The sequence below is a fragment of the Dromaius novaehollandiae genome, chromosome 17, assembly GCF_036370855.1.
Source record: "Dromaius novaehollandiae isolate bDroNov1 chromosome 17, bDroNov1.hap1, whole genome shotgun sequence".
NCBI classification, from domain to species: Eukaryota; Metazoa; Chordata; class Aves; order Casuariiformes; family Dromaiidae; genus Dromaius; species Dromaius novaehollandiae.
In genome coordinates this window covers 11,832,729-11,855,458 of record NC_088114.1, presented here as the reverse complement: position 1 = coordinate 11,855,458, position 22,730 = coordinate 11,832,729, and the positions used below count along the sequence as shown (strand labels likewise).

The 22,730-nt window shown below is 53.5% G+C and overlaps 1 protein-coding gene across 2 annotated transcripts; it reads right to left on the bottom strand.

The window, feature by feature from the left end:
• Nucleotides 1-6,005: 6,005 nt before the first annotated feature.
• On the bottom strand, nt 6,006-19,107 carry LOC112994576 (T-box-containing protein TBX6L). Of its 2 annotated transcripts, XM_026119005.2 has the most exons (9): nt 18,783-19,107; nt 14,057-14,201; nt 12,987-13,089; nt 12,242-12,406; nt 11,756-11,902; nt 11,181-11,251; nt 9,846-9,937; nt 8,655-8,847; nt 6,006-7,860 (listed from the first exon to the last, which is right to left on the bottom strand). In XM_026119005.2, exons 1-9 carry the CDS (start codon nt 18,796-18,798, stop codon nt 7,431-7,433), a joined length of 1,362 nt encoding a protein of 453 aa, XP_025974790.2. In that variant the 5' UTR covers nt 18,799-19,107; the 3' UTR covers nt 6,006-7,430. The 2 variants fall into 2 exon arrangements, with proteins under 2 accessions (XP_025974790.2, XP_064378261.1); XM_064522191.1 differs by lacking the exons at nt 11,181-11,251; nt 11,756-11,902; nt 12,242-12,406; ... (1 more) ...; nt 14,057-14,201; nt 18,783-19,107 and having other exon boundaries at nt 9,837-11,173.
• Between the last annotated feature and the right edge of the window lie 3,623 nt (nt 19,108-22,730).

Sequence of the window (22,730 nt, the reverse complement as noted above, 5' to 3'; positions counted from 1 at the left end):
GTATTACTTGTTGTCTTTAGTCTTAAAACTTTTCTAATATTAGCAGAGTATTTAAATTCTTACTCTGTCATTATTAAGGCCTGCTTTGCTGGTAAATGAGAAGGCTAACTAAAGTTTTCCAGATCAGTGCAAGAGAAACCACTGTCTTGAGCCTGAGTGATGCTCCCTTGTTCCACCCACGTGCCTCTGTTCTCAAACTGCTGCGGTGCTTTGGGGGAGGCGCAGGGGAGAGCCCCATCTCTATTTATATGGGTTATCGCTGTTTCCCCCACCCTCAAACCCAACCCTTGAGCGCTCTTCCTGTCGCCGTACTTAGCTCTGCTACTTCGTAGAGGCTTTTAAAGGCCTCTGTAGAAATCATAACCTTCTTTTACTGTGATAGGTTCACTTGACTGTGCATAGTTCTTATATGCGTATATGGTTTATGTATACTGTTATGAATTTATCTTAATTTTTGTTTGAGTAAATAAGGCCTAACTGATGCCCATAGAGGAAAATAGAGCAGCTGGCATTTTAGCCACTGCTGGAGCTGTCAGCATAATGCATTATAAGCACCCACTTCTGTAGATCAAAAACAGGTCTGCTTTTTCTTTTTTTTTTTGCAGTCAATTTAGATCAAGAATAGCTATAACTAGAACTTTTATCTAGGTGGGTTTTTGGTTTTTTGGGGGATTTTTGTTTTTGCAATATTTGGTATCATTCAGTCAAAGCCGTAACAGTACATTGGAACTTGATGATCCTATGTAGGAAAAAAGCTTAAGAGGAACATCAGACACTATTAATTGCTGCAAGTGAGAAGTATAAAAAGCTCGTATTGTTTTCCCAGCCTCTCTTTGCGGGTACAATACAGTCTAGTGTGTGTCTTCTCTGAAGTTTAGATTTCTGTGATATTTTTAATGAAACTTCTTATGGACAAATATTCACATTTGACATGCTACATTTCTTCAAAGAAAACTATTGGTATTTCAGGTACACAAAGAAGTAAGGTGAAGTGCATCTAGTAGGTTTGTGAACCCTTGTTTCAAATTATTTTGCACACCTTTAGCTTGCTAGCAGACGATGGAAGTGTTAGCTATTCCCTACAACAGCTTCTCACGACATCTTACGTAGCTCTTGCTTTACTAATTATGCTGCAAGAAGCGTCCCCTGATAACACCAGCAGTGTTTCCTACAAACTGAATTACAACCATGGGCACGTAAACAGCCTCTCTCCTGTTTGTGGTAAGAGGCATGCAACACGAGTGAACGTAGGTGCTGCACGTCCTTTCTAACGGGAGGGCAGGCCATGGACCTTCAACAGTGACTTTGCCTCGTTTCTGTTCTGGATACTTCCTCCGATACGAAACCGAAGCTTCTACGTGCATTTGTATTAGGCAATGGGAGTTGAAGCACTTTCATAACAGGGTTTGGGGAAGTTAATTATAGCAGTGTTCTGTGCAGGAGAGTTGCCCCTCACTTGTGCCTCAAAATGCATCAGCTGTCAGTAAATGTAGATCTGCGCTCCTAGTCGTATGTGAGGCCACAAGAAAGAAATCTAGATTTCCTCATTTCATGAGAGCCTGCGTGTGCTAGAAATACCTCGTTCTCGCTGTTGAGCTAGGAGCACATGGCTTTACTGTGGCAGATTATCGGGCAGGACAGATTACGAAGCTCGAGCAGGCTGCAGCAACGAGGCCTGTAATGTGTCTCAGCACGCTGACGTGCAGGCTGCTGCCTGCCTGCCGCCGACAGCCTGGGGAGCACCTCTCGCCTCTGCCTGTACCTCGAGGCTGGCCTCCCCGTGGCTGACTTCTGCCGCCGGGGCTGACCACGCTCAGTGTCCGGGCGGACACCACTGCTCTTGATTTGACTTTGCACAGACCGGCACAGCCAGCTGCTCCCTGCAGTCAGGATTCAGGGTTTGTGGCAGGAGCGCCCAACGCAGCAGCTACCTAAAACTCCTGCAATACCCAAGTTTACTCAGCAGAAAGTCACAGGTAAAGCGAAACAAGCAATAAGTCAAGCTGGGTTTATTGCTGATTATGGACAGTTAAGTTTACCTGTGCACAAAGTTTCACTAGTTCAAATTTAAACCAGTTAGGTCAGTCCAAACAACAAGCAGCCTAAGCCTTAATTTTAAGGTGCTACCTAGTTGTGATGAGCTGGGCTTGCCAGTTTGTCACCTGCATTTAATTAATTAAACCAGGGCAATAGATTCAACCAAACGTTTGCCTGCTTGAGCTTACACCAACAGCAAACGTTTAAATGCACTGAAATAAAATACTGTTACAGCAAAGCAGCAGGTCTATTATAACAAGTGATGTTCTTCATGTGCTTTAGGAGTGCAACTTCTGCCCGTAGACGAGCTCCTCGGGTTCAGCTTCCCCGGCAGGGCAGGCTCACCTTGGGGCAGCTGTAACGATGTCTGCCCCGAGCGGGGCCGCTGCCTGGTTTTTAGAGGGCAGCTCAGCTGCTCTTGGAGCAGCTGCTGAACCACAAGCTACAGCTCAGTATACCAAGGTAAGGCAGTTCCAATTTCAGGTTACCTTAATACCCAACGCCGTAAGCTGTGGCAGTCCCTGCAAACAGCTGAGCCCTCCTGCAGCAAGCGCGGGAGGCCGGGAGGGACGGCGCAGCAGGGAAAGAGCTGCCACAGCTGTCCCAAGGGTGCTGCCTGCCCCGAAATCTGAGCCCTGAGGGCTTGCCTATGAGCAGAAACTGCTGCAATCACTGCAAACCATTAACGCACGCTGTTGTACGCCCGCCTCGAGCCAGGTTAGCAGCAGACTGCTCCAGCCGGACCGCCACAAGGCCTGGGACACCTCCGGGCATGGACTGAGCCCGCAGCGCCCGCTGCCGGGACGCAGCCCCAAGGCCACCGTCGCTGGGCTCTGCTTGCAGCCCGGCCCAGCTTTCCAGCAGCTCCCTAACAACTCAGCGTGCTGACGGCCGCCCAAGGCTGGCCTACCCGGCGCTGGGCACATCCTCCCGGCAAGACCCAGCCTCACTGGGGGGAGACACCAGCCGGGCCGCGGCCGAGGCCGGCAGCGCTACCGCAGCTCTTGCCTCAGATAACCCTCCCAGCACCTGCTCGCTTCATTCCAGCAGTTTGTAACCAGACCCCTCTCGGCACAAGCGATTAGCGTAACGCGCCCCGGCGCCCCAGACAATCAGGATTAGAGCTATATCTGGGGTGTCCGCAGGGAGCCGGCTCCTGCGCTGCGCGGCCCGGCTGGCCCACCAAGGGCAGCTCAAAGTCAGCTCCGAAAAAGCCTCCGCTTGCGCTCTTGCGCCTGGTCTAGAAACTAAGCGCTGAGCCGCGAGCGCGTTGCTCGGTGAGCGCTGCCGCCTCTGCAGCGTTTTGTGCTCCCAGCCCGTGCGGATCCTCCTCGGCCCCGGGCAGGGACCGCTCGCGCTCGCCTCGCGGCCGGCCAGCGCGTGGGGCCTGCCGCTCGCCCTCCTCCAGCTGCCTCCGCGGGCTGTCCCGGCACCCCGGAGCCGGCCCGGACGGGGAGGACGCTGCACCAAGGAGACGCAGGGGACCGACGCGAGGGAACAACAGGAGCCGGCTGAAAGCTCGTGGCTCGGCCCGGCGGCACTCGGCAGCCACGTGCTCCCGTGAGAGCCCCGGGCTGCTCCTGACACGAGCCGCGATGATCCCGGCAGCTCCCAGCGCGCTGCCGCTAGCCTTAATCCGTGACAAAAATAAAAAGCTGGACTTGTCCATTTTTCACTCCTGTGAAGCACCCTGGTACAGCCTCGCGAGCCCTCTGTATGCCCAGACTCTAAACCCATTTTTTCAAAAGTATTTTATGTTAATTCACTGCTTATCTGGATCATGAGGTGGTTCAGGGCCTCTCACTGGGACGTCATACCCCTTTCTGAAACACCGCGTTGCCTCCCCCGCTCCCCTGGGCAGCGGTGTCATTACTCCGCCGCCCGTGACGAGGAGCAGCCCTTCTCCCTCCTGGCAGCCCAGCCGACGAAGCCGCGAGGCCGGACCCGGGTTTCCAGCAAGGGCTCGTGCCGCGCGGCCTCTGCGTTCACGCAGACGAAAATAAAGACGCGCAGCGGAGCGGGCTGGGACCGCCGGGCCTGCAGGCCTTGGTGGGGCAGCGAGGCCGCCCGCGCCTCCCTGCCGCGCGGCCCTGCATCCGCACGGCGCCGTCCCGCAGCCCCGCTGCAAACGCGGCCGGAGCGTCCGGCTGTGCCGCCGCGCCGAGCCCCCGCACCGGGAGCGGGGCAGCCCCGCGCCGTCCCCGCAGGCACTGGGTGGCACTGTGCCCCCGCCGCCCGCCCGCGCCCGCCGCCGCGCGGGTCGCTGGAAGGAAACCGCACGAGGGCCAGGAGGGAGAGGCCTTTGGCACCCAAACGCGTGCATGCTGGAGCCGGCCTCCCGCGGACTGCGGCCGTGCGGGAAACCCCCGGCAGCCAAGCCGGGCCAGGCCGGGCGCGAGGGGCGGCCGTCCCGCGGCACGCTCGCTGCACCGGGCGCAGCTCGCACGGCGCCGTAATCGCTGCCCCACGCCGGGGACAACGAGCACAACCGCAGCACCGCCGGGGAACAAACCCCGCCGCCGCGCAAGGGGGGTTAGTCCATTAGCCCCAACCTTTCCCTCCTCAGGTGCCACCCACAGCTCCGATCCCCGACGAGCAGCCGCGCCGCCGCTCCTGCCCGCGCCGCGGGAGGCCGCCCCGGTCCTGCACGGGCCCTGGACGCGGCCACCTCGCTGCGGGAGACCGAACGGGAGAGCAGAGAGGCAGAGGGGTGCTCTTACACTTCGAAGGGAACGGGGCCCTGGCGGCTCCCGGGAAGGGGCACGGATCGGATCCATAACCCCTCCAACCACCGAGCGCGGCTGCCCCGGCCTGAGGCCCAGCCGCGGCTCGCAAACTCAGCAGCTTCCAAGCCGTGCAATAAAACGCCGTTTGCCTGCAAGGACGTTGTTGGTCCCAGGAGGGGGGTGCGCGGCCTGCTCCGCTCCGCTGGCCCCTGCAAACGGCTGGCAGGAGCCTTCTGGGACGCTCGCAAAGGGCCGGAGGAGCCACGGCCCCGCGCGGGAGCCGGGTGCCGGCGGGAGGGGGTTTGTCCTCGGCTCCCATCCGCGCTGCAGCGGGGTCAGACGAAGCTTAAGGCTGCAAAAAGCAGTAGGAGAAACCAAGCTAAATCAGGATCTTTATTTCCCAAGGGAAACACAGCTAGATCCCATTTATAGTCCATTTGCCCTCGTCCTTATATAACTCTCCGGCGGGAGAGGAGCAGAAAACTCACAAAAAATAAATACTCTGCAGGGAATTAGCACCGGAGACCGTGCAAGCGGGTCAGGCGGGGACGGCCGAGCGCAGCGCCGCACGCGACGGCGTGACGCAGGCAGAGCCTGGCCCCGGGCACCGTGACCAACGCGGGGCCGCCGGGGTGCTCGAGGGAGGCACAGCAAACCCACCGCAGCGTTCGCTTTATGGCTCTGAACGGCCGCCTGCCGCACGTCTCATCTCCTTTTACCGAAGCCGTCGGAGGGGCATCGCCCCAGCGCGCGCGAAGCCGCCCCGGCTCTGTGGGGCTGCTGCCTCGCCGAGCGGGGAAGGACGCGGCCGGCAGCAGAGAAACTACCGGCTGCTCCCGCACGCAAGGCTGAAGCCTTGACCCCGCTGGACCCAAACAGCCCTACCGCCGGGCCGGGGGCCGCGGTGCCCCCCGAGCGAGTCCGAAGCTTCGGAAAACATCCTTGTGCCGAGGACGGCCTTCGCGCAGCCGGTGTTTGGATGCAAAATCACAGTATCCTGGGGTTGAAAGCAATCTCCTCCGCTCTCCTTCCCCAGCCCAGGTTTCCTCCGCACGCGCACAGAGCTGAGCCGGCACCCGAGCGGGCTGGCGCACGGCTCTCCCGGTGCGGCCGCACACCGGTCCCGACGCCCCGACCCCACCTCGGTCTGCTCAGAAACGGCATCCTGCAGCGCGCGGACCCGCGCACACGACCCCCTCCAAGAGAAAGCCATCCGGCACAAATGCTACATGACACATCGCGCTGCCTCCTGATGGCTACGTGCCACAGCCGTTTATTTACTGTTACAAGAAGACATACCCTAAATAATGCCCAGGAAAAGGTCTGTCCTTCAGGACTCCATCGCCGCGGCCGGCCCGTCGCTTGGGCCAGCGGGGATGCTGCTCCCTTCCAGCGAGAAGACTCAAACCGTCCTCCTTGCGACGCGGCGTGCGGCTGCTCGTCGCCCTCCAGAGCGCCGGATCCCGGCGGCAGCGGAGGGGAAGCTGCTCTGGTGCCTCTCCGCATCCAAGCGCGTCCCTGCGGACCCCGGGACGGCAGCAGAGGGACGTCCCTCGCCAGCCCGGCGGGTGCCGAGCACCCCGGCTGGCCAGGCGATGCGGCACACGGGTCACTGCCTGCAGGATAGTAATTATTTTAAAGCAAATGCCCAACGAGCAATGCCAGGCTGCTCAGAACTGCGTTTTCACAACACTTTTTCAGAGTAGCACAATAATGACAACTATAAATTACGTTCTCGGGGGTGTTGGGTGGGGGGGGGAGAAGGAAGTTCACAGTGAAAGACTTCCTTCCCCGGCAAGGAAGAGGTCAGAGTGACACAGTGACACTGCTGTTCATGGCTCCGTCGCTGGCAACCGCAGGCCTTCGGGCCCCAGAGCAGCCCTGAGTTCTGGGAACGACCCCTCCACGGCCAGCGGGAATTTCACTGACCTCAAGTCTAGGGGTGACAGAAGAGGGACGGGCATGAGGGACACACGGACGCAGCACAGAGCCTTGCTGCCGGCTCTCCTGCTTGGGACCGGCTCTCCCCTGCCCGCGTGACCCACAGCGGCGCTCCAGAAACACGTGCACCGCTGCGTCCTTCACCATCACGTGCTGCTGGAAGAAGGCGAGACTCTAGCTTTACTTTGACTACACTAAGCGAGGAGGCTGCTCAAGGGGACACCAGGATTGCTTGCTTTGCTTGCCCTTGCAATGATTTCTCTACAGCTTCATGACCGAACTGTTGGTACGGCCACCTGGAAGCTCCCTAAAACTCCTCAGCCCCTGCCTCCTTGCACGCGTGTCCCAGGAGGAAAGGGTTTTGGAAACTTCCAAATGCAAGATGGAAACACAGCCTGGCACTGAGAGTTCGGCAGCTCTTCAACTACTGCTCTTGCAATTCTTGTGGTTTCCTACTCCCGCTGGAAAGAAAGCGCTGCACAACGCGTTGATTCAGCCGGAGCTGCACTGACGCAGCCGGTGCAGCCGCCGGCTCAGCCACGGCTTGTGAAACACCGGAGAGGGCTGTTGGGCAAGGGGACAAGGAAGCGGAGGTGTCCCGCGCGACCGTTTGCTGCGATGCCTCTTCGCCCAGTGTAGACAAGGCTGCAAGGTAACACTCCAGAGCAAATTTCATCTCATTTACAGTTTTCTTTCAGTCTTTTCACTGGGAAGGGTCTTCCCGGTTCACCAGCAGGCGTACGGGAACAGCGGGTACTGGCCCCACTCCGCCACGGTCCCATGGGCATGTCCCGAAGCTCCTTGCGTGTTATAATCCGTGGAGAAGGCAGAGTAGCTCATTGCCCGGTACTGGCTGTGGGAAGGCACCATCCACTGGCCGAGGCCCTGCTCGGCGCCGTAGGGGCTGTACACGGGCGCCCGGGGCCCGGCCTTCCCGACCGGGTCTATGGCCATGTTCACCACGCCGGCGTAGTCCTGGGGCGGCGGCAGAGGCGGCGGGAGCGGAGGCAGGTTGGCGAAACCCTCCGAGAGCTGCTTGGAGTCGTGCTCCGGCGCCGCGGCGAGATCCAGGGGGTGGCACCTGGCCCGGAAGTCACCCAGGGCAGCGGCGTCGCGGGCGGCGGGCAGCTGCTGGGCGTCCCCCGCTTCATGGAAGCTGAGCCCCGGGGCAGAGAGAAGAGCGAGTCAAACCTGCTGCTGCCGGAAACCACCGCGACCACCCCCAGAGGTCCCCGGGGCAAGGCAGGGGCAAGCCCTACGCGTGCCCTCGTCCCCCTGCCATTTCGGACATCCACCGTCCGTGCAAAGAAGCGCGCTTACAGGGATAATGTCTCCGCATCCGACTCCCTATTCCTTGCCTGTGCCCGGCATCCCGAAACCAGCGCGCCAGGAGCTGGAGCCTGGATTTACGGGGCGCTTGAGCACGTGGTGTGCGGGAGGGGAGGGCAGGGCAGGGCAGGGGTGTCCGTGCAGGGTCGTTGTGCGCCCTCGCTCCTCGGCACAGGAGCCCCCCGCGCAGGGACGGCCTCGCCTGCTGCCTCGCTTCACTGCTAGCACGGGCGCCAGTCCGAGCCCGCCGTCACCCACGCAGAAAACCACGTGCCAGAGAAGGTAAGCCCAGACTATCCGAGCTCTGCCTGAGCTCCAGCCTGGGCTCGCTCTGGCTCAGGCGCGAATTAGCAACGGGAACAGAGAGGGAAAAATCCCTTCCGCCCTGCCACCCCTCCAAAGGGCGCGCGAGGCCTGCGGCACGCAGAGCCAGCTGGGAGAGCATTTCGGGAGAGGGAAACGACCGCTACCAAGACACAAGAACACCCAGAAACAGTGGATTTAAAGTTCAAAAAAGAAAAAAAGAAGCAGCAAACCCTACTGGCTTTTTCTTCAGAAACGCCCAGCAGAAGCTGGGGAATCCCGTGAGTTACCGGACGGCTCCAGGCAGCCGGGACTCACCGGTACGCCTGGTAGGACGGCGCGGGCGCCGGCTGCTCTCTGGCCGGGGCGTCCTGCCGCTCGGCGGGCGCGGGCGACGCCGCGGCAAAGGCATGGCTGCCGCTCTGCTCCGCCGCCCAGAAGGGGTACCCGCTGCTGACCACCACGGGGTCGCTCTCTTCCTTGACATCCACGTTCTCATCCTTCCCGAAGTCTGACTCACAGCGGGGAAAAGAGAATGGAAAAAAATGAGGGGGGGGGAGCGAGAGAGCCCAGAGCTCACGACGGCCTGTTGGCAGCTGGACCGTGGCAGGGCTGGCGGGGGACCGCACTAACACCGCTTCTGCAGCTGCGTCGCCGTAGGGGACCAGCCCTTTGCTGCCTCTTTCTGCCCTTACGTTGTGCCATTCGGTCCTGCTGCTGCCTTGTCTGTGCAAGCAGCACCGTGAACTGGAACAAGGAACGATCAGGCTTAAAAATAACCTCACAGAAGCGGTAAAGTTTAGCTTTGAATGGTATCAACTCCCCAGTCTGCATCACAAGGCAGATGCACAAACGGCAGCGCTGGCACAGCTGCATGGACGAGAACCGGGACAGAAGGAAAGAAGCAAGCAGTGGGCAGCGGAGGGTTATACTGCGAGCTGCTACAGCTAGCGAAGACAAAACGTTACGAAAGCACAACCTGCAGCCGCGCGTGTTCCCCAAGCACCGCCAGTCCGGGAGGCCGGCACAGGGAAGAGCTGAGGAGCGGTCAGCAATGACCAGGCACGTGGAAGCAGGGTCCCGCCCGTCACTCGGAGCAACGAGGCATCAGAGACCCCCCTCGCCTCGTCCTCACACAGGCAAAGCCAGCGCTCGGGTCCTTGCCCCCAGCCCCAGCCCCCCGCTCTGCCTAGCTGAGCGCTCCCCGGTGTCGGGGCTCCCCCGAAGCGCTGCCTTGCTGCAGGGCAGGGCAGGGCAAGGCAGTGCATCTCCTGCCTGCTAGAAACGACCTCAGAAAACGCGCTGCATAAGAGCGGGCTGAGAACCCAGCTGCGGCCGGGCTGCACCACTCCCCTCCCAGCTGCACACAGCAACAATCTCCTTCGAACAGGGATACACCGCTCTTGCTTGACAGGAGACACGGCAGAGCTCTGCCACCGCCTCTTTTCCTCCCCCTGGCCCGGCCACGGCGAGGAACTGACTCTCCGGGTTTGTTGTTACCAATATTACCACGTTCCTCAGCACCGGACTCCTTTTCCTCAGGCAGCTTCCTCTTCTGGCTTTTGGCTGGACTGGGTTTCTGGCACTTGGCTCGTCCTTCCCTGGGAAAGGAACAATACACGGAGGTAGTTTGTAAGAAAGCTTTCCACCGAGATAAACGTGCAAGGGCTGCTGGACCACGGCCCGGGGAGAAGCGAGGACGGAGCAAGGCGCTCTGATGTTCTGCAAGTTGCGTCTCTCCAAGCGAAGCAGCCCGAGGGGCCCACAGGCAGATATAGATATATATATATGTTTGCCGTAGTCGAATTCCAGAGCTGGCCGTGCTGCCCGCCACGAGCACGGGCTCCCCGCGGGAACCCTGACCCGCAGGGCACTGGCGGTAAATCAGCGGAGGGGTCGCTTGCTTCGCGTTTGCACCAAAGGCCCAATCAAAATGGAAACCTCGGCACTGGCGGTTTTGGCACCGTTTGGCACTGTGTAACTGAGGTCCAACGCTGGATACACATAATAGACACATACAAGGCATGTATAGAATATGGGTGGGCTTTTTGCTCGAAAGCATTTTCCTTGAACAGAAAATGAAGCTAAGCTTAACCAAAAATAGTCCAAATAGCCCTATCAGGAGGAGAAAGAAAACCCCTGACATTTTCAAAGTTTGTTTAAATATATGTATGTCTCAGTTTTAGCTTTTTTCCTCAGGAAATAAGGTTTTTCTCAAGCGTAAAATAACGCAAAACAAAATGTTTTCTCAATGTTTTTTCATTTTCTGCTAGGAAAAAAAAACCCACATTTTTTCTCATCTCTATTGCCAACTGATGGCTGTATTTAAGCTTGTTTTTATCTCACCCATTGGCTGCCCTCAGACCAGACAGAAGACCTCACTGGTAGCGATATCCAGCTTCCCTCTTGCAGATAAAATTTCCTGTTAGAAGAGACGCTTTTCCACTCAAGAGGAGAGAGGAGAGCAGAGCAGAGCAGAGAACCTCTGAATGTCAGAACCAAGTTAATCGCAAAGACACACGGTGATCTACTGCGCACTCCCTTTATCGCAGCTATTCAGATGTCAGACACCAGTCCAGACCCAAACTGCAAGGGAATGCAGGTCTCATATTTGTCATATCTCCCACGTTTCTGTAGGAAACCCTGCATCTCCTCCTATTCCCCCAGTCTTTTGGGAGGCACCTGCACAAGGGGACATCACCATTCCCAGATACAGATCAATGCAACCTGCAGGACACGGCTGGCTCTGCAGAGCTAGCACTGGCATATTTTTGCTCAACGGACTTGGGTAAAATTCATGAGTGAACATGAGTTAAAAATAAATTCAGATGAGAAACAGTTTACCTTCGGGTGTTCTTTCCATGCTCCCGGAAGCCTTTAGCAAATGGATTGTTGTCAATCTTGAGTTTTGTGATCTTAAAATAAAGGAATATGATCCAGTGTCATGGTGAGTGGTTGGGTTCTTTACTGCTTCGAGACCTTCATCTCAGTATTTACCACAATAGCTTGACCGGGAGTTTTGGGGTGCCCTTGTCACAGTATCTGAGCTCTTACAACAGTTCCCTCTCTTGATTAGGAACAGATACAGAGAGAAGTGATTTTCCCAGGGACCTCCCCAGGGTAGGGTTCATATGACTAGAGAAATACACAAGGTCAGTACCTACCTCTGGACTTTTTACTCTATCTGGGGTCCTTTCAATCACTGACAGTGCACTCAATACAGTTAATGGGCATGATTCATCTCATCCCAAAGTGGATGCCATCTCTCAGTACTTCTGTAAGTATGTTCGTGTGCCTGTTTCCTTCCCCTGTCACAGGCGCCCAGGGCGACTAGCTCAGAAGGAGACACCTTCCTTCACAAGATTTCTAAGGACAGGCTATTTAGCAACGTGCCAAGGGCTGGTGCTTGCACACTGTACCTTCTCGTTTTGGTAAGCAGTGACAGACGTGAAGACGGTCTCTGGGAAGCTGAAGACTTGGAAGATGCTCCAGCGGACACTGAAGAGGTCATCTGCCTGCACGATGTGGAAGCGAGGCTTGTAACGGTGCATGGAGTGGAGGATGATCTGGTGCAGAGACAGACAAAGGAGAAGGTTTCCACTTGCAGCCACTGCTAACGCACTCAGCAGTCTCCTGCGGAGACTCCCAGGACGTGTTTCGAATCGGGGACGCCTTCCGGGGAGCGGCAGCTCCGCCAGACCCCGATAGCGACACTGCAGACTAACGCTTCCCTAGCAGGGCGCTAAGGAGGCATAAGGGCTGGGCTAAGGAAGGAAGAGGGGGCGCTTGGGTACGCTTTAATATCCACATCATCTAATTTCTCACAAATCTAACTCGTTTCTCTGCAACAGCCTCCAAGCTAGCACACCTCAGCGAGCGCGGCACCAAGCCCAGCTACAACCTACATGGCCGTGCTGGTCCAGAGTGTTGTTGGTGAGCTTCAGCTTCTGGAAGGAGACAGGTTCTTTCATCCAGTGGCTGCCAGGAGCTGGGGAATCTGGGTGGACGTAGGTGCGACAAGGGAGCTGGGGCTCTGCTTTTCCAGCCACTTCCCATTGATCTTTATTCCACTGCAGAGGAAAAGAAGGAAATCTAGAGCTTGAAACACCCACCCGCATCACAGGGAAGCCCCAGCAACTTTGTCTCACTGTCTGACTTTGTGGACTTCCCCGAGGCAGACAATCCTGACAGGTAGCAGATTCTCTCTTGTGAGTCATGATCATGTTACTGAAACATCTCTGAGTTTAGGCCTCATTTTTCCTCTCTCTCTGAACAGATGTCAGAGAAGTCTGACATTAATCGTGATCAAAACTGTACTGTTTACAATGAAAATTAGGCATCTTTTTAGCTGCTACCCATGAAAAAGTGGCAAATGCTAGATAACTCTAGATAGGCAGAAAATCCACCAATTACTTCTGAACTTTGTCCAGAGAGGCAGAAAACCACTTCTGAACTTGGTCTGAAGATAATTTATTTATCAGCCTGGCCAGTGAAGCATGAAGATTAATTTATTTTAAACAAGGGGGATGCATGAGAGTCCCACATGAGCCTGTAACAGGAGCTTGTTGTGTCTCTTTTTTCACACAGTAAACTTCCCCGCAGTGGGGAAGACGGAAGGACAGCACAACTTTTGTTATTTAAAGCACTTACCTTGTACCTGAAGTTGTCCATTGGTACAAAATCTACCAGCATGAGATACTTGGCATATGGGATTAAACCAGAGACTTTGATTTTGCATTGCGGAAACATTCGTCTGAAGGAGAAATTAGATGCACAGCGTAAGGATTTTTGTAAAAAGCCTCTTTTGTTTAATGACCTAATCAAGCATCAGGTTATGCCTACTCATTATTGTGCAAAGTGCTGGTGGCAGTATTTCAGCAGACCAGCCACTGGACATTTTTACCACCTTATTAATGTATTGATTGCCCAATCCCGTGGGCCTAGATGGAATAGGCATTAACAGAGCAGCAGCCACCGATGACCTGATGCTGTTACTGCTTTTGTTCTTCTGATTTCTGTAATGCAACCGTGGGAAGCTCAAATAAAATATTAAACATTTAGACACAGTTCCTGCAGCTATCACAGACCTGGAACACAGACGAGAGCATTTGCCAGTGTGGATAGCACTTGTCTAAGGCATATCTAGCTTTCTGTTCCGCTACTACCTACTACCTCTTTTATCTTCTGACGTTGCAAACGGCCTTTGATACCTACCTCTCTGTTCAAAGAAGAGATTATTTCAGCTCACAGCAGTTTTGACAGAATACATTAAAATTTCATACTCTTTCATTACAAGCTCCATAACACGTGACTAAGATTTAGATTTTCGAGTAGCCTGTGTGCACAGATCCTTACTCTTCTAGGCCACGTTCTTGTGTGCAAATGCAGAATCAAAGCCAGATATTTAGTGCTCATCTGCTTCTGCCAATGACGGTTTGGGGCAAAGGAAGTCTAGGACACTTTCCAGAACAACCTCACAGCAGCAGGAAGAACATCAGTGTAAGTGCTGAGATCAGAGCAGAGCACTTTTTTCAACACATTAGCCCCTCAGTGACCTTTCACACTTCACGGTTCGGACTTCTAAGACATCCTGAAAGAGCAATTCTTAAACTATTTTTTTTAGCCAGTTATTAAGAGCCATCATTCAAAAACGAGCACTTGGAGAGTTTTGAAAACAGCTTGGAGGGGCGCGGTGTAGACAGCCATACTGCTTCCCTCACCTGCCAGATTTGGTGATGATCATCTCAGTTCCTATCTGATGAAACTTCATCCAGAGACCCATGTCCTCCAGGGTGACCACGATGGAGCTCTGCGGGTAGGGCTCCAGGCTGGGGGAAGGAAGTGCATCACACGGCGCTTTCACGTCTACCAGGGGAGAGAGAAAACAGTAACTCAGGGCAGACACGGGGGAAGCCAGCGCGGAGCGGCCTCACCGTGCTCAGGGTCGGAGCTCTGAGAAGCGGCACCCGCATCGGCCCACCCAGCGCCAGCGCCTGGAAACAGGGGGCCACCTAATTTCACACGCTGTTGTGACAGAGCGGCTCCGGAGATCTGGCCATTCGCTCCTCCTCCTGTCTGGGCGCAGTATTTCTCAGCCCCAAATTACTGCAGAGTGTTCGGGACTGGTTTAGTTCAGGTCGTCATTTCAGTAACCAAGGTCCCAGGTGCTGCCAAGGACTGGGGAGTCTATGCCACAAGAAACCTCTCAAAGAAAACTGATCATTTGCCTGCAAAGGTTTTCTTAGTAGGCTCAGGAGGCAGAGAGGCTTTTCCAAAAGGTTTGTTTTTAACCAATAAGTTCTTTTGTAAAGATTTATCTGTTGTACAAATTCAGCGTGACTTCCTTTATTCCAGAGCTCAGACTGTAGCCACAATCCACTGCTGTTCTTGTTCTGCTGTGATCAGGGTGACACAAACCACTTCACCACGAGCACGAAATGAAAGCTGAAAGACTGGGCAGATTTTAAGCGTACCAGTGGGCAATGGGGGAAAACGGCAGACAGATGGTAGTGGAGGTGAAGAAAGGCTCCAGAGGACCACGAAGGGACAGACAGGAGACCCAAATGTTAGCGGATTTAAGAAAGGGAGGTGGCAGGGCCAGACCACGGACTGCTCTGGGAGCAGCAGGGCCGGTCCGAGCAGGACCCGGCGATGGAGCGTGCCGAGACGCCCGTGGCGGTGGCGGAGGGGGCTCTCGGCAGGATGCCACCGCGGCACGTCAGGGGAGCCATCTGCAACACAACCGCCTTTCCGATTACAGGCAGAGCACTAACTACAGTCCTGGGGAAGAGGAAAGGGGAATCATTCTAGAGAAACCGTATTTAGTGTTGATGGTATTGACCTCCTCTGTAAAGCTTTTTGGATGAAAAACCTTCCACGGGAGCTCTGAACATACAGTCGTAACGCATGCAAGATTGTGGCTGCTGTACTGGAAAAAGCCCAGACCAAAAACTCAGTCCATTTTAAGTCCAAAACGTGACCTGGTGCAGCTAGCGGCGGGCGGATTTTGTGCCCAGCCAGGCTTTGCTAACACCGCTCCGCGGCCTGAACGACGCACTGCCAACTCCTGCCTTGCCGGGCGTCCACAGCAGCAGCGCTGTCCTCGGGTCAACGGAGGCGAGCCGCTTTGGCTGGGCGATGTATTAGCAGCACGCGCCACTGTTTGCTTAAAAGGCAGATTTTTCTACCTCTTAGACAGGTCTTGTTCAGAGCAGAGCAGAAATGAAGGGACTTATCACCTTGTTGCAGCTTCCCCGAGTACTGTCTTTAAACAAGCACACAAGAAAAGGAGGTAACTATTTCCAAAGAAAACAGTTTCTTTTCAGAAAGCTACATCTTTCCCCAAAAGCAACCCAGTGTGAGCCTAACGGGTTATTTCCACAGTATTAGGAAGTTAAAAGACATTTAAACATAATTCTGCTGTTTTTTAAAGGTCTTCAGGCATTTTAGAAAAAAAGACGCTCTGCCCTTTTTTCTGCTTTGATCCAACATTAATGAACTGGCTAAGAAGTGACACCTAGTTTGCTCACTAAGATTAGCCTGTTAACATCTTCTTACTAAAGCTTCCCTCATATCCTCTCGCAAAGACATGAAAGCTGCCACGAGACGACGCATTCGGTAGCTCCGTGCGGCACATGTATCCAAAGGAGTTACAATAAAATTAGGCTGATTTCCCCCAGGAGCCATCCAGACGCTGAGGCACACAAACACACTCCGATTAGCCAGGCAGATGCTCGCTCCTTCCCTCAAATGTATTTTGCAATTAACATTTTTGTAAGCCAATTCCAGCGCCGCTAAATGAGACGCCGGCAAAGCCGATCTCGGGATTCCTTATCGAGGGGAAGCTGCCAGTGCCGGCAAAAGGAATTACAGGGAAAGGAGCTCGGCAGTCATTTAAAAATCAAAGGCAGACGCTATAATCCGGCTTTACCAAAATGAGCCCGCAATGAACCTGTAGGAGCGAGATGCTACAAGTGGCGGGGAGAAAGGGCTGCGCGCTCAACAGACACGGCAGCAAAGACGTTAAAACTCAGCTCAGGTCTTTCACGCTGCGCTTTTTGGGTGCACAGTTCGAGGCTGCGAAGCAGAGCATCAGCAGCTCGCGCGCAGAGCTGGGCCGCGAGAAGGGCACGAGCTGCTGACGGGGCCCCGCGGCTGCCTATAAGGGGCAAGTCACGGGCGCCCCACGGCAAGGGCAGCCTGCAGCAGCGGGTCCGTTTGCGGGATCTACTTCGGCTTTGCCTTGCAGAGCCGAAGGCCGCCGGCAAGGCACTGGGGCTCACTGCTAGCTCGCGCCCGTCCAGCCAGGCACGCGTCGGCCCCACAAAGACGCCGCACGTTCGGGCTACGCCACGGAGAGGGCTGCAGCGGGCCGTCCGAGCACCCAACCAGCTTTACTAAATCTGTATTTCTACTGTTTCCCCTCCCATGCTAACTTAGATCTCACTTTAAGTACTATTTTCAAGAGATTTAAACATTTTCCAAGAATTTTTAGCTCTAAACTATTTTGAAAGCATTCATCGTTATCATCACCGTGCTGCTAACGCTGCGTGTGGCGTGCTTTAAAACACTCTTGTTGTGCTAAGAGGAGCCGAAGAGAAAGCAGGCGGCAGGGATAAAGGCAGACATGGAAAATGAAGAGCCCTTCGATCTATTCCACGCCTGATTTCAAAGTCTTTATACAAACAGCAGCAGCTTGTCTGTGCTTCGGTCTCTGTACCTGGAAAAGGTGCTCTTTACCTTTTCCCTGCCTTGGAGAAGGAAAGGAGAGAAAGAGAAACAGGAGTCAATTCAGTGATATTTGTTAACATAAAAAAGAGAAAAAAAGAAAAAAAAAGCTTCAGATGGAAGATGCTAGAAGATAATCCACTCACCTACAGCAATCCCTCATTTAATTGTCAGACACCGAGACAGCGTCGTAACCCCCGGCAAAGCGTAGGGTAGGGCTGGCGGCCCTGGGAAAGCTCCGCCAAGGCAAAAGGCAGGTTTCCTACCGCCACCAAAAGCAGCTACTTCTCTGTTTGTCACCGTTGGCTTCTCAGTGAAGGAATCTAAAGCTAACAGCTACCTAGCGTCCGCTGGGAAGAGATCCACCGCGATCTATAAAGCTACCCGAGAAATGAATCCTGCCAATAACCAAAACCTCCACGTTCCCCAACCCCGTAAACGGCGACAGAAGCACCCAGCCCCGGCGGACGCCCCGTTTCTCCCAGCTGCGGTGCTTTTGGCAGCAGCACGAGGAGCTTTCCCGCGAGCTTTCCCGCGAGCTTTCCCGCGAGCGCGGTGGCCTCGCTCCCCAGGCGCGCAGCCGTCACCTCCAATGTTTCCGCTCTGTGGGGTCCCGGGCTACCAAGGACCGAATGAGAAAACGTGATGAGAGAATGAGATGATTTCTTAAATAGCTGGAATCTTTGACCGGGTAAAACAGCAAAATATAGTCTGTGACTTTCATCGTTCTTTTGTTTTTAAAACCAAAATTCTCTTCATGAGGCAGAAATCAGTAGGAATCAAGCTCAGCATAGCATGGACTGCTTTAAAAACAACAAAAGCAATGGTGAAGGTGGAAATTATCTGAGCTGCTGTACATATGTTTCACTTCTTATGAACAAAATAACGCATTGCAGAGGGGAAGAAAGGAAGCTGCGAGCACCCAGCCATTTCTAACACGTAAATGAACCGCATACCTAAACAAGGTACAGAGTTGTGTCCTTCCCGTGCAGAGCAAAACCCAGGCCTGAATTTGGGATTCGGTTACCCTGACAAAGGCAGTGCCTCGGCACTAATGTAGCCTTGTCTATCCGAGTTCAGAATTTGGCCCTTAGCTTCCTGGCGCAGATCTGTCATTGTGCCCAACCTGAGCACAGCACCCAGAGCAGAAGAGGTTAACAGCATGCCAAGAAAAACAAAGTAAACAAAACCCTACGGAAAACAGAAAAACGCTATGTTTGGGCACGAAAGCTGGTAGAAGTTGTGGCACACGTCTACTTGGGTTTTACACTTTCAAAGGGCAGAAGAAGCATGCGGTCAGACAAAACTGCATAGTTTGTGTCAGAATTATTCTGAGCAACATAACAAATATTTACAGACCTTCTGTGGCCTTCAGCCCAAAGGAACTCCTGGTCCCTTGCAGCCAACACACAAAGAGCATCTCTGTCCCTCAGCGAGGGATCACATTGCACACGTTGATGCGGAGAAGGGAATTTTGGGCAGAATTCCTAGCAAACCTCTGCCACTCTTACAAAAGCTCTTCCAAGGCTCACAAAGAACACTCAAAACCACAATTTGTCATCTGTTCTCACAAAAACGTTTGGAAATCCCCTCCGGCCACACACGCTACTATAAATGCTGGTATCCCGTAAGGAGCACTTATGCTCTAAAATTGATGCACATGCTGAGCGTAGCTCTGGGACCTCCCCGCGCACCAAGGACTAGAAGGGAGTCACCTACCCGGCAAAGCTTGCATTTTTCCATGTACTGTGAAGTCTAGGAAGTTGCACAGCTGCGAGAGCCACCACAATCCGCACAAAAGGAGCCAAAATAGTCCAGTTCAAAAGTAGGTCCGAGTTCCCAAAGCAAGCAAAAGCCTTTCTTTCCTTCCGCGATCCAGTGTCAAGAGTGCCTGGGATGAGGATGGGACTCCAAGCACAGCTAGCCAAGGTGAGGTCCTGTTTTATGGAGGCTAATGAGCAGGGAGGAGCCTCTCTCCAGGGCTGTCCCCTCACAATCCTTTGATGTCCAAAGGGACAAAGAGAGGAAGGATCTGCAGCAATGGCTGGGGCTAAGGGAAGAAAATCAAAGAGAATTAACATGGCTTTGACATACAGGAAACCCTACAGGGGAAATGCACCTTGATTTACTGCTAACGCACTTTTAAACAAATAGAAACAAGACCAAAAGCATCAGCTGAAGACTTACCTACAAAACAAAAAATCCCTTCAACAGCAAGCAGGAAAAGTAGCCTTCTGGCTATTCCAAGGATTTAATATAATTTTCATCTCTAGAGCACGGAGTCATTTTACTGTTGATTCCTGGTCTGTACCAGAACCAGAACCGTATCGAGCTTGCTCCTCCTGAAGTGAGCGAATATCAGTCTGGGGTAACCTTTGCTCTGGCAACGGGGATACTGCAGCAATGCATTTGTTCACCAACAGATGTCTTCTCCTCTAACACAAACTCATTTGATGGTATAATGCAATTTACCTACCCAATCTCTCAATTCGCAGCCTTTGACTGCACAGTTAATTTTTCTATTACGCTGTTTTTCTACGGCATTATCCTCATTGCTACAGCAGTTCTGAAGCGCTTTATCTGCGGCCTGCTTTACAGGTAATATCTTTTCAGCCGTGCTCGTGAGTGAAAGTTGCAGTTGTTTTAATGACACAGCCGCGCCAGCACGTAGTTTCGCTGGCACCTTCCCGGGCTAGTGCAAGTGACCTAAGGGTCTAATGCGTGGACCAGGCACCGGTTTTACTTAGTCCTTGTTCAAGGCATGACTCTCACTGAATGCAAGTCTGAGTGGAAACTGAAGGACTTCAGCATTTTGCCCTTAATTAGTTTATTCTGCAAGTGTGACCATTAGCTTTTGTGCTTACGAGCACTTGCAAGTGCTAAGAGACAGCAATCAAGTCTCATGCTTCGGGGCACAAACCAGCCACTGCCTTGAGGAAGAGGGGAGTTCTGCACACTCATGTACAGAAATTACGATACTAACATTTGCAGGTGAAAGATGGTGTTTCAGAGAGTGCTCAAGGTCAAAAGCAGGATATCAGCCTCCAGGGGCCAGCGCTGAATCCTGCACAGCAAATGTAGGAGCCCTGCTCCCCGTTTCGTTTCAAAGAGCATTGCTGTAAGGCTCTAGCTGATTCACGGTCTGGTCTTGCTCCCCGTGAAACAGATGTTTTTTATTTTGTCAGTGACATTAATGGGACACCTGAATTTTAATGAGCAAAACATATTTTGAATCTACTGACAGACAGCTCCTATTGCTGAATGATGTCCCTTTAATTCTGCTGTTATTGCCTTCTGGAGCAGCAGTCCAAGGACATGCAAAGAAGATGAAGGAATTTAATCAGAGGAGGGACATTGCATTTTAGGCATCCCAGTACCGAAGGTGGGAGCGAAAAAAGCCAGTGCTTAGTGTGGCAAGGAGAACATTTGGAAAAGGGGAGTTGGAAAGTTTGAGAAGTCCTGAGGATGATTTTTACAGCAGGAGCTCATCCGCTTGCTGCTGGCCCCTTTGAAAGACCACATTTGATCTACCTGACATCCCTTTTAAAACTACTGGATATTATAGAAGACCACAGGCTGTTCTCCTTCAGCTAACTCAGGGGACGTCAGAACTGGGGAGCTCAGTACCTTCGAGAAGGAAGCTCTCATGTGCTGGAGCAACAGCAAGTTATAGCTCAACTGGAGATTTTTTTTTTATTACATACATGGAAAAATAAATCAGAAGGCAAAAGGTCAGACTAAATGCTATCGAGCTTAAACCTCCTATGCTTGTACTTGCAGAGCCACTACCACATGCAAATGGAATAAAATGCAGAAATGCTTTTTTTGCTGTTCTGCTCTGCTGTGAAAGGGAAGCCAGCACCGAATCTGCCCACCAAGTTCTGCTTTTCTAATGCGAGTATATTAATTGTAGAAAGCTGAAAAGATGACTGTAATCAGAATCTGAAAAGGGAAAATAGAACAAAAATTGGGTCAGACTCTAGCTAGCAGTGAGATGGATTAACATCCCACGTAGTTAGAAACTGCACAACAGCAGCAGCAACCCTGGGAATTTCAGATTTTTCATCTGACAGGAGTGTGGGATGTGTATCATGACTTACTGCTTCTTCCAAGAAAGGGTATCAGATGGTCTCCTGCTGCCACTTCATTTGCACACTGGGTATCAGCATGTCTAGAGAACACACATTTGCTGCAAGCACTCAAATCCTTTTGGCTTCTCCCAGCTGATTGATGGGGAAGGTGGAGTCATTAATTACCCATGGCTGCTTAACAACCAGCTTTCTCCCAGCCTTTCCACTCGCACTGGGGAGGTTTTCAAAGTGAAAAGTACATTTGTTACAATGCTGGGAAGCAGAGCTAACGCGAGCAATCCCCACGAAATTCACCACCGGCAAAGGGGGGATCCAGCACACCTCCCTCACCCGCGGTGTGCCGCAGGCAGTTTGCTGGGGAGCCGGGGGTGAATGAGCCGGTGTCTAACAACTCACCGGCAAATTGGAGAACGGGGGAGGAAAGGGACGGGACAGAGAGTGAATCTGCCGTGGGTAAGTCGGTGACATAGTGCTGCTGCGAGCTCAGTTACAGCAGCAGGTAAAAATCCCGTGGTGCCCAGCTCTAACAGCAGCCCGGCTGGTGGGCTGCGCAGGGCAGTGCCCAAGGGGGACGTGCTGTGACAAAAGCAGGGACCAAGGGCTTTTGCTTTGCATCTCTTTGAGGGGCTGATGAGAAAGAAACATTCTCCTTTGGGTCTGTCCTAAAGCAAATGTTTTCTAGCTTTAACCCTTAACACACAACAGGGGGCTGTGGGGAACTGACCTGCGCCCGCTGCCATCCCTCCCTTCGGGGCCGCGGGCTCTTTGAGACGGGGCGATGGTTCTGCCTCTGCGGCTGGTGCACGGGGCTCTCGGTCTGCAGAGCACAGATGTGTGTGTCAGGCTGCTGGGGGCTTCACGTTCAGGATCTGAATCTGCAAACAGCTGAACCGCACCACCTCCGCCCGGGCCTGACCTCCAGGACACCACTCTGCCTTGAGAACAGGCTCCAGTGCCGGCTATAAAGTTATCATCTGGGAGACTGCTGAAACGCAACAGAAATGCAGATTAATAACAACGATCTTTGGGAAAAAATCTCAGTCTCGGATTGTTTGCTAACCTGTATGCCCACGCTGGCACGGCAGCCAGCAATGCGGTCACCGCAGGCGCTCTCCTGGGCAGGGGGTTGTGAGAAAGCCTCATCATATCAGCTTTAATAAAACTGGGCTTAACTAAAGCACTGTTGTCTGCCCAAGTTTGCACAAAGCCAGAAAACCTGGAGAAATGTAAACTGCACTTTTAAGAGGAAATTTTCTCTGAAACCTGCAGACAGCCTTACTGCCACTGCGATGTGAATTATTTCGCAGATTCCCACCTGGTGCACTCAGGCCACAGTCTCAGAGTGGTTTCTGTGCTCCCCAATGTGAAAACCTCCAGACTTGCAATGCCATCCTCGCCTTGGCAGCGCTTCAGGACGGGTACCTCGCCATCTGCACCGGCTGAACACTGAAAGTGTGGGAAGACAGCATGTCATTAACAGGACTCAAAATAAAACAAAGAGGTCATCCTACACTGATAGTTACTTATTTTCTGTTTTAATAAAAACATGAAGCAGCCTCAGACTCTCCAGACTGCT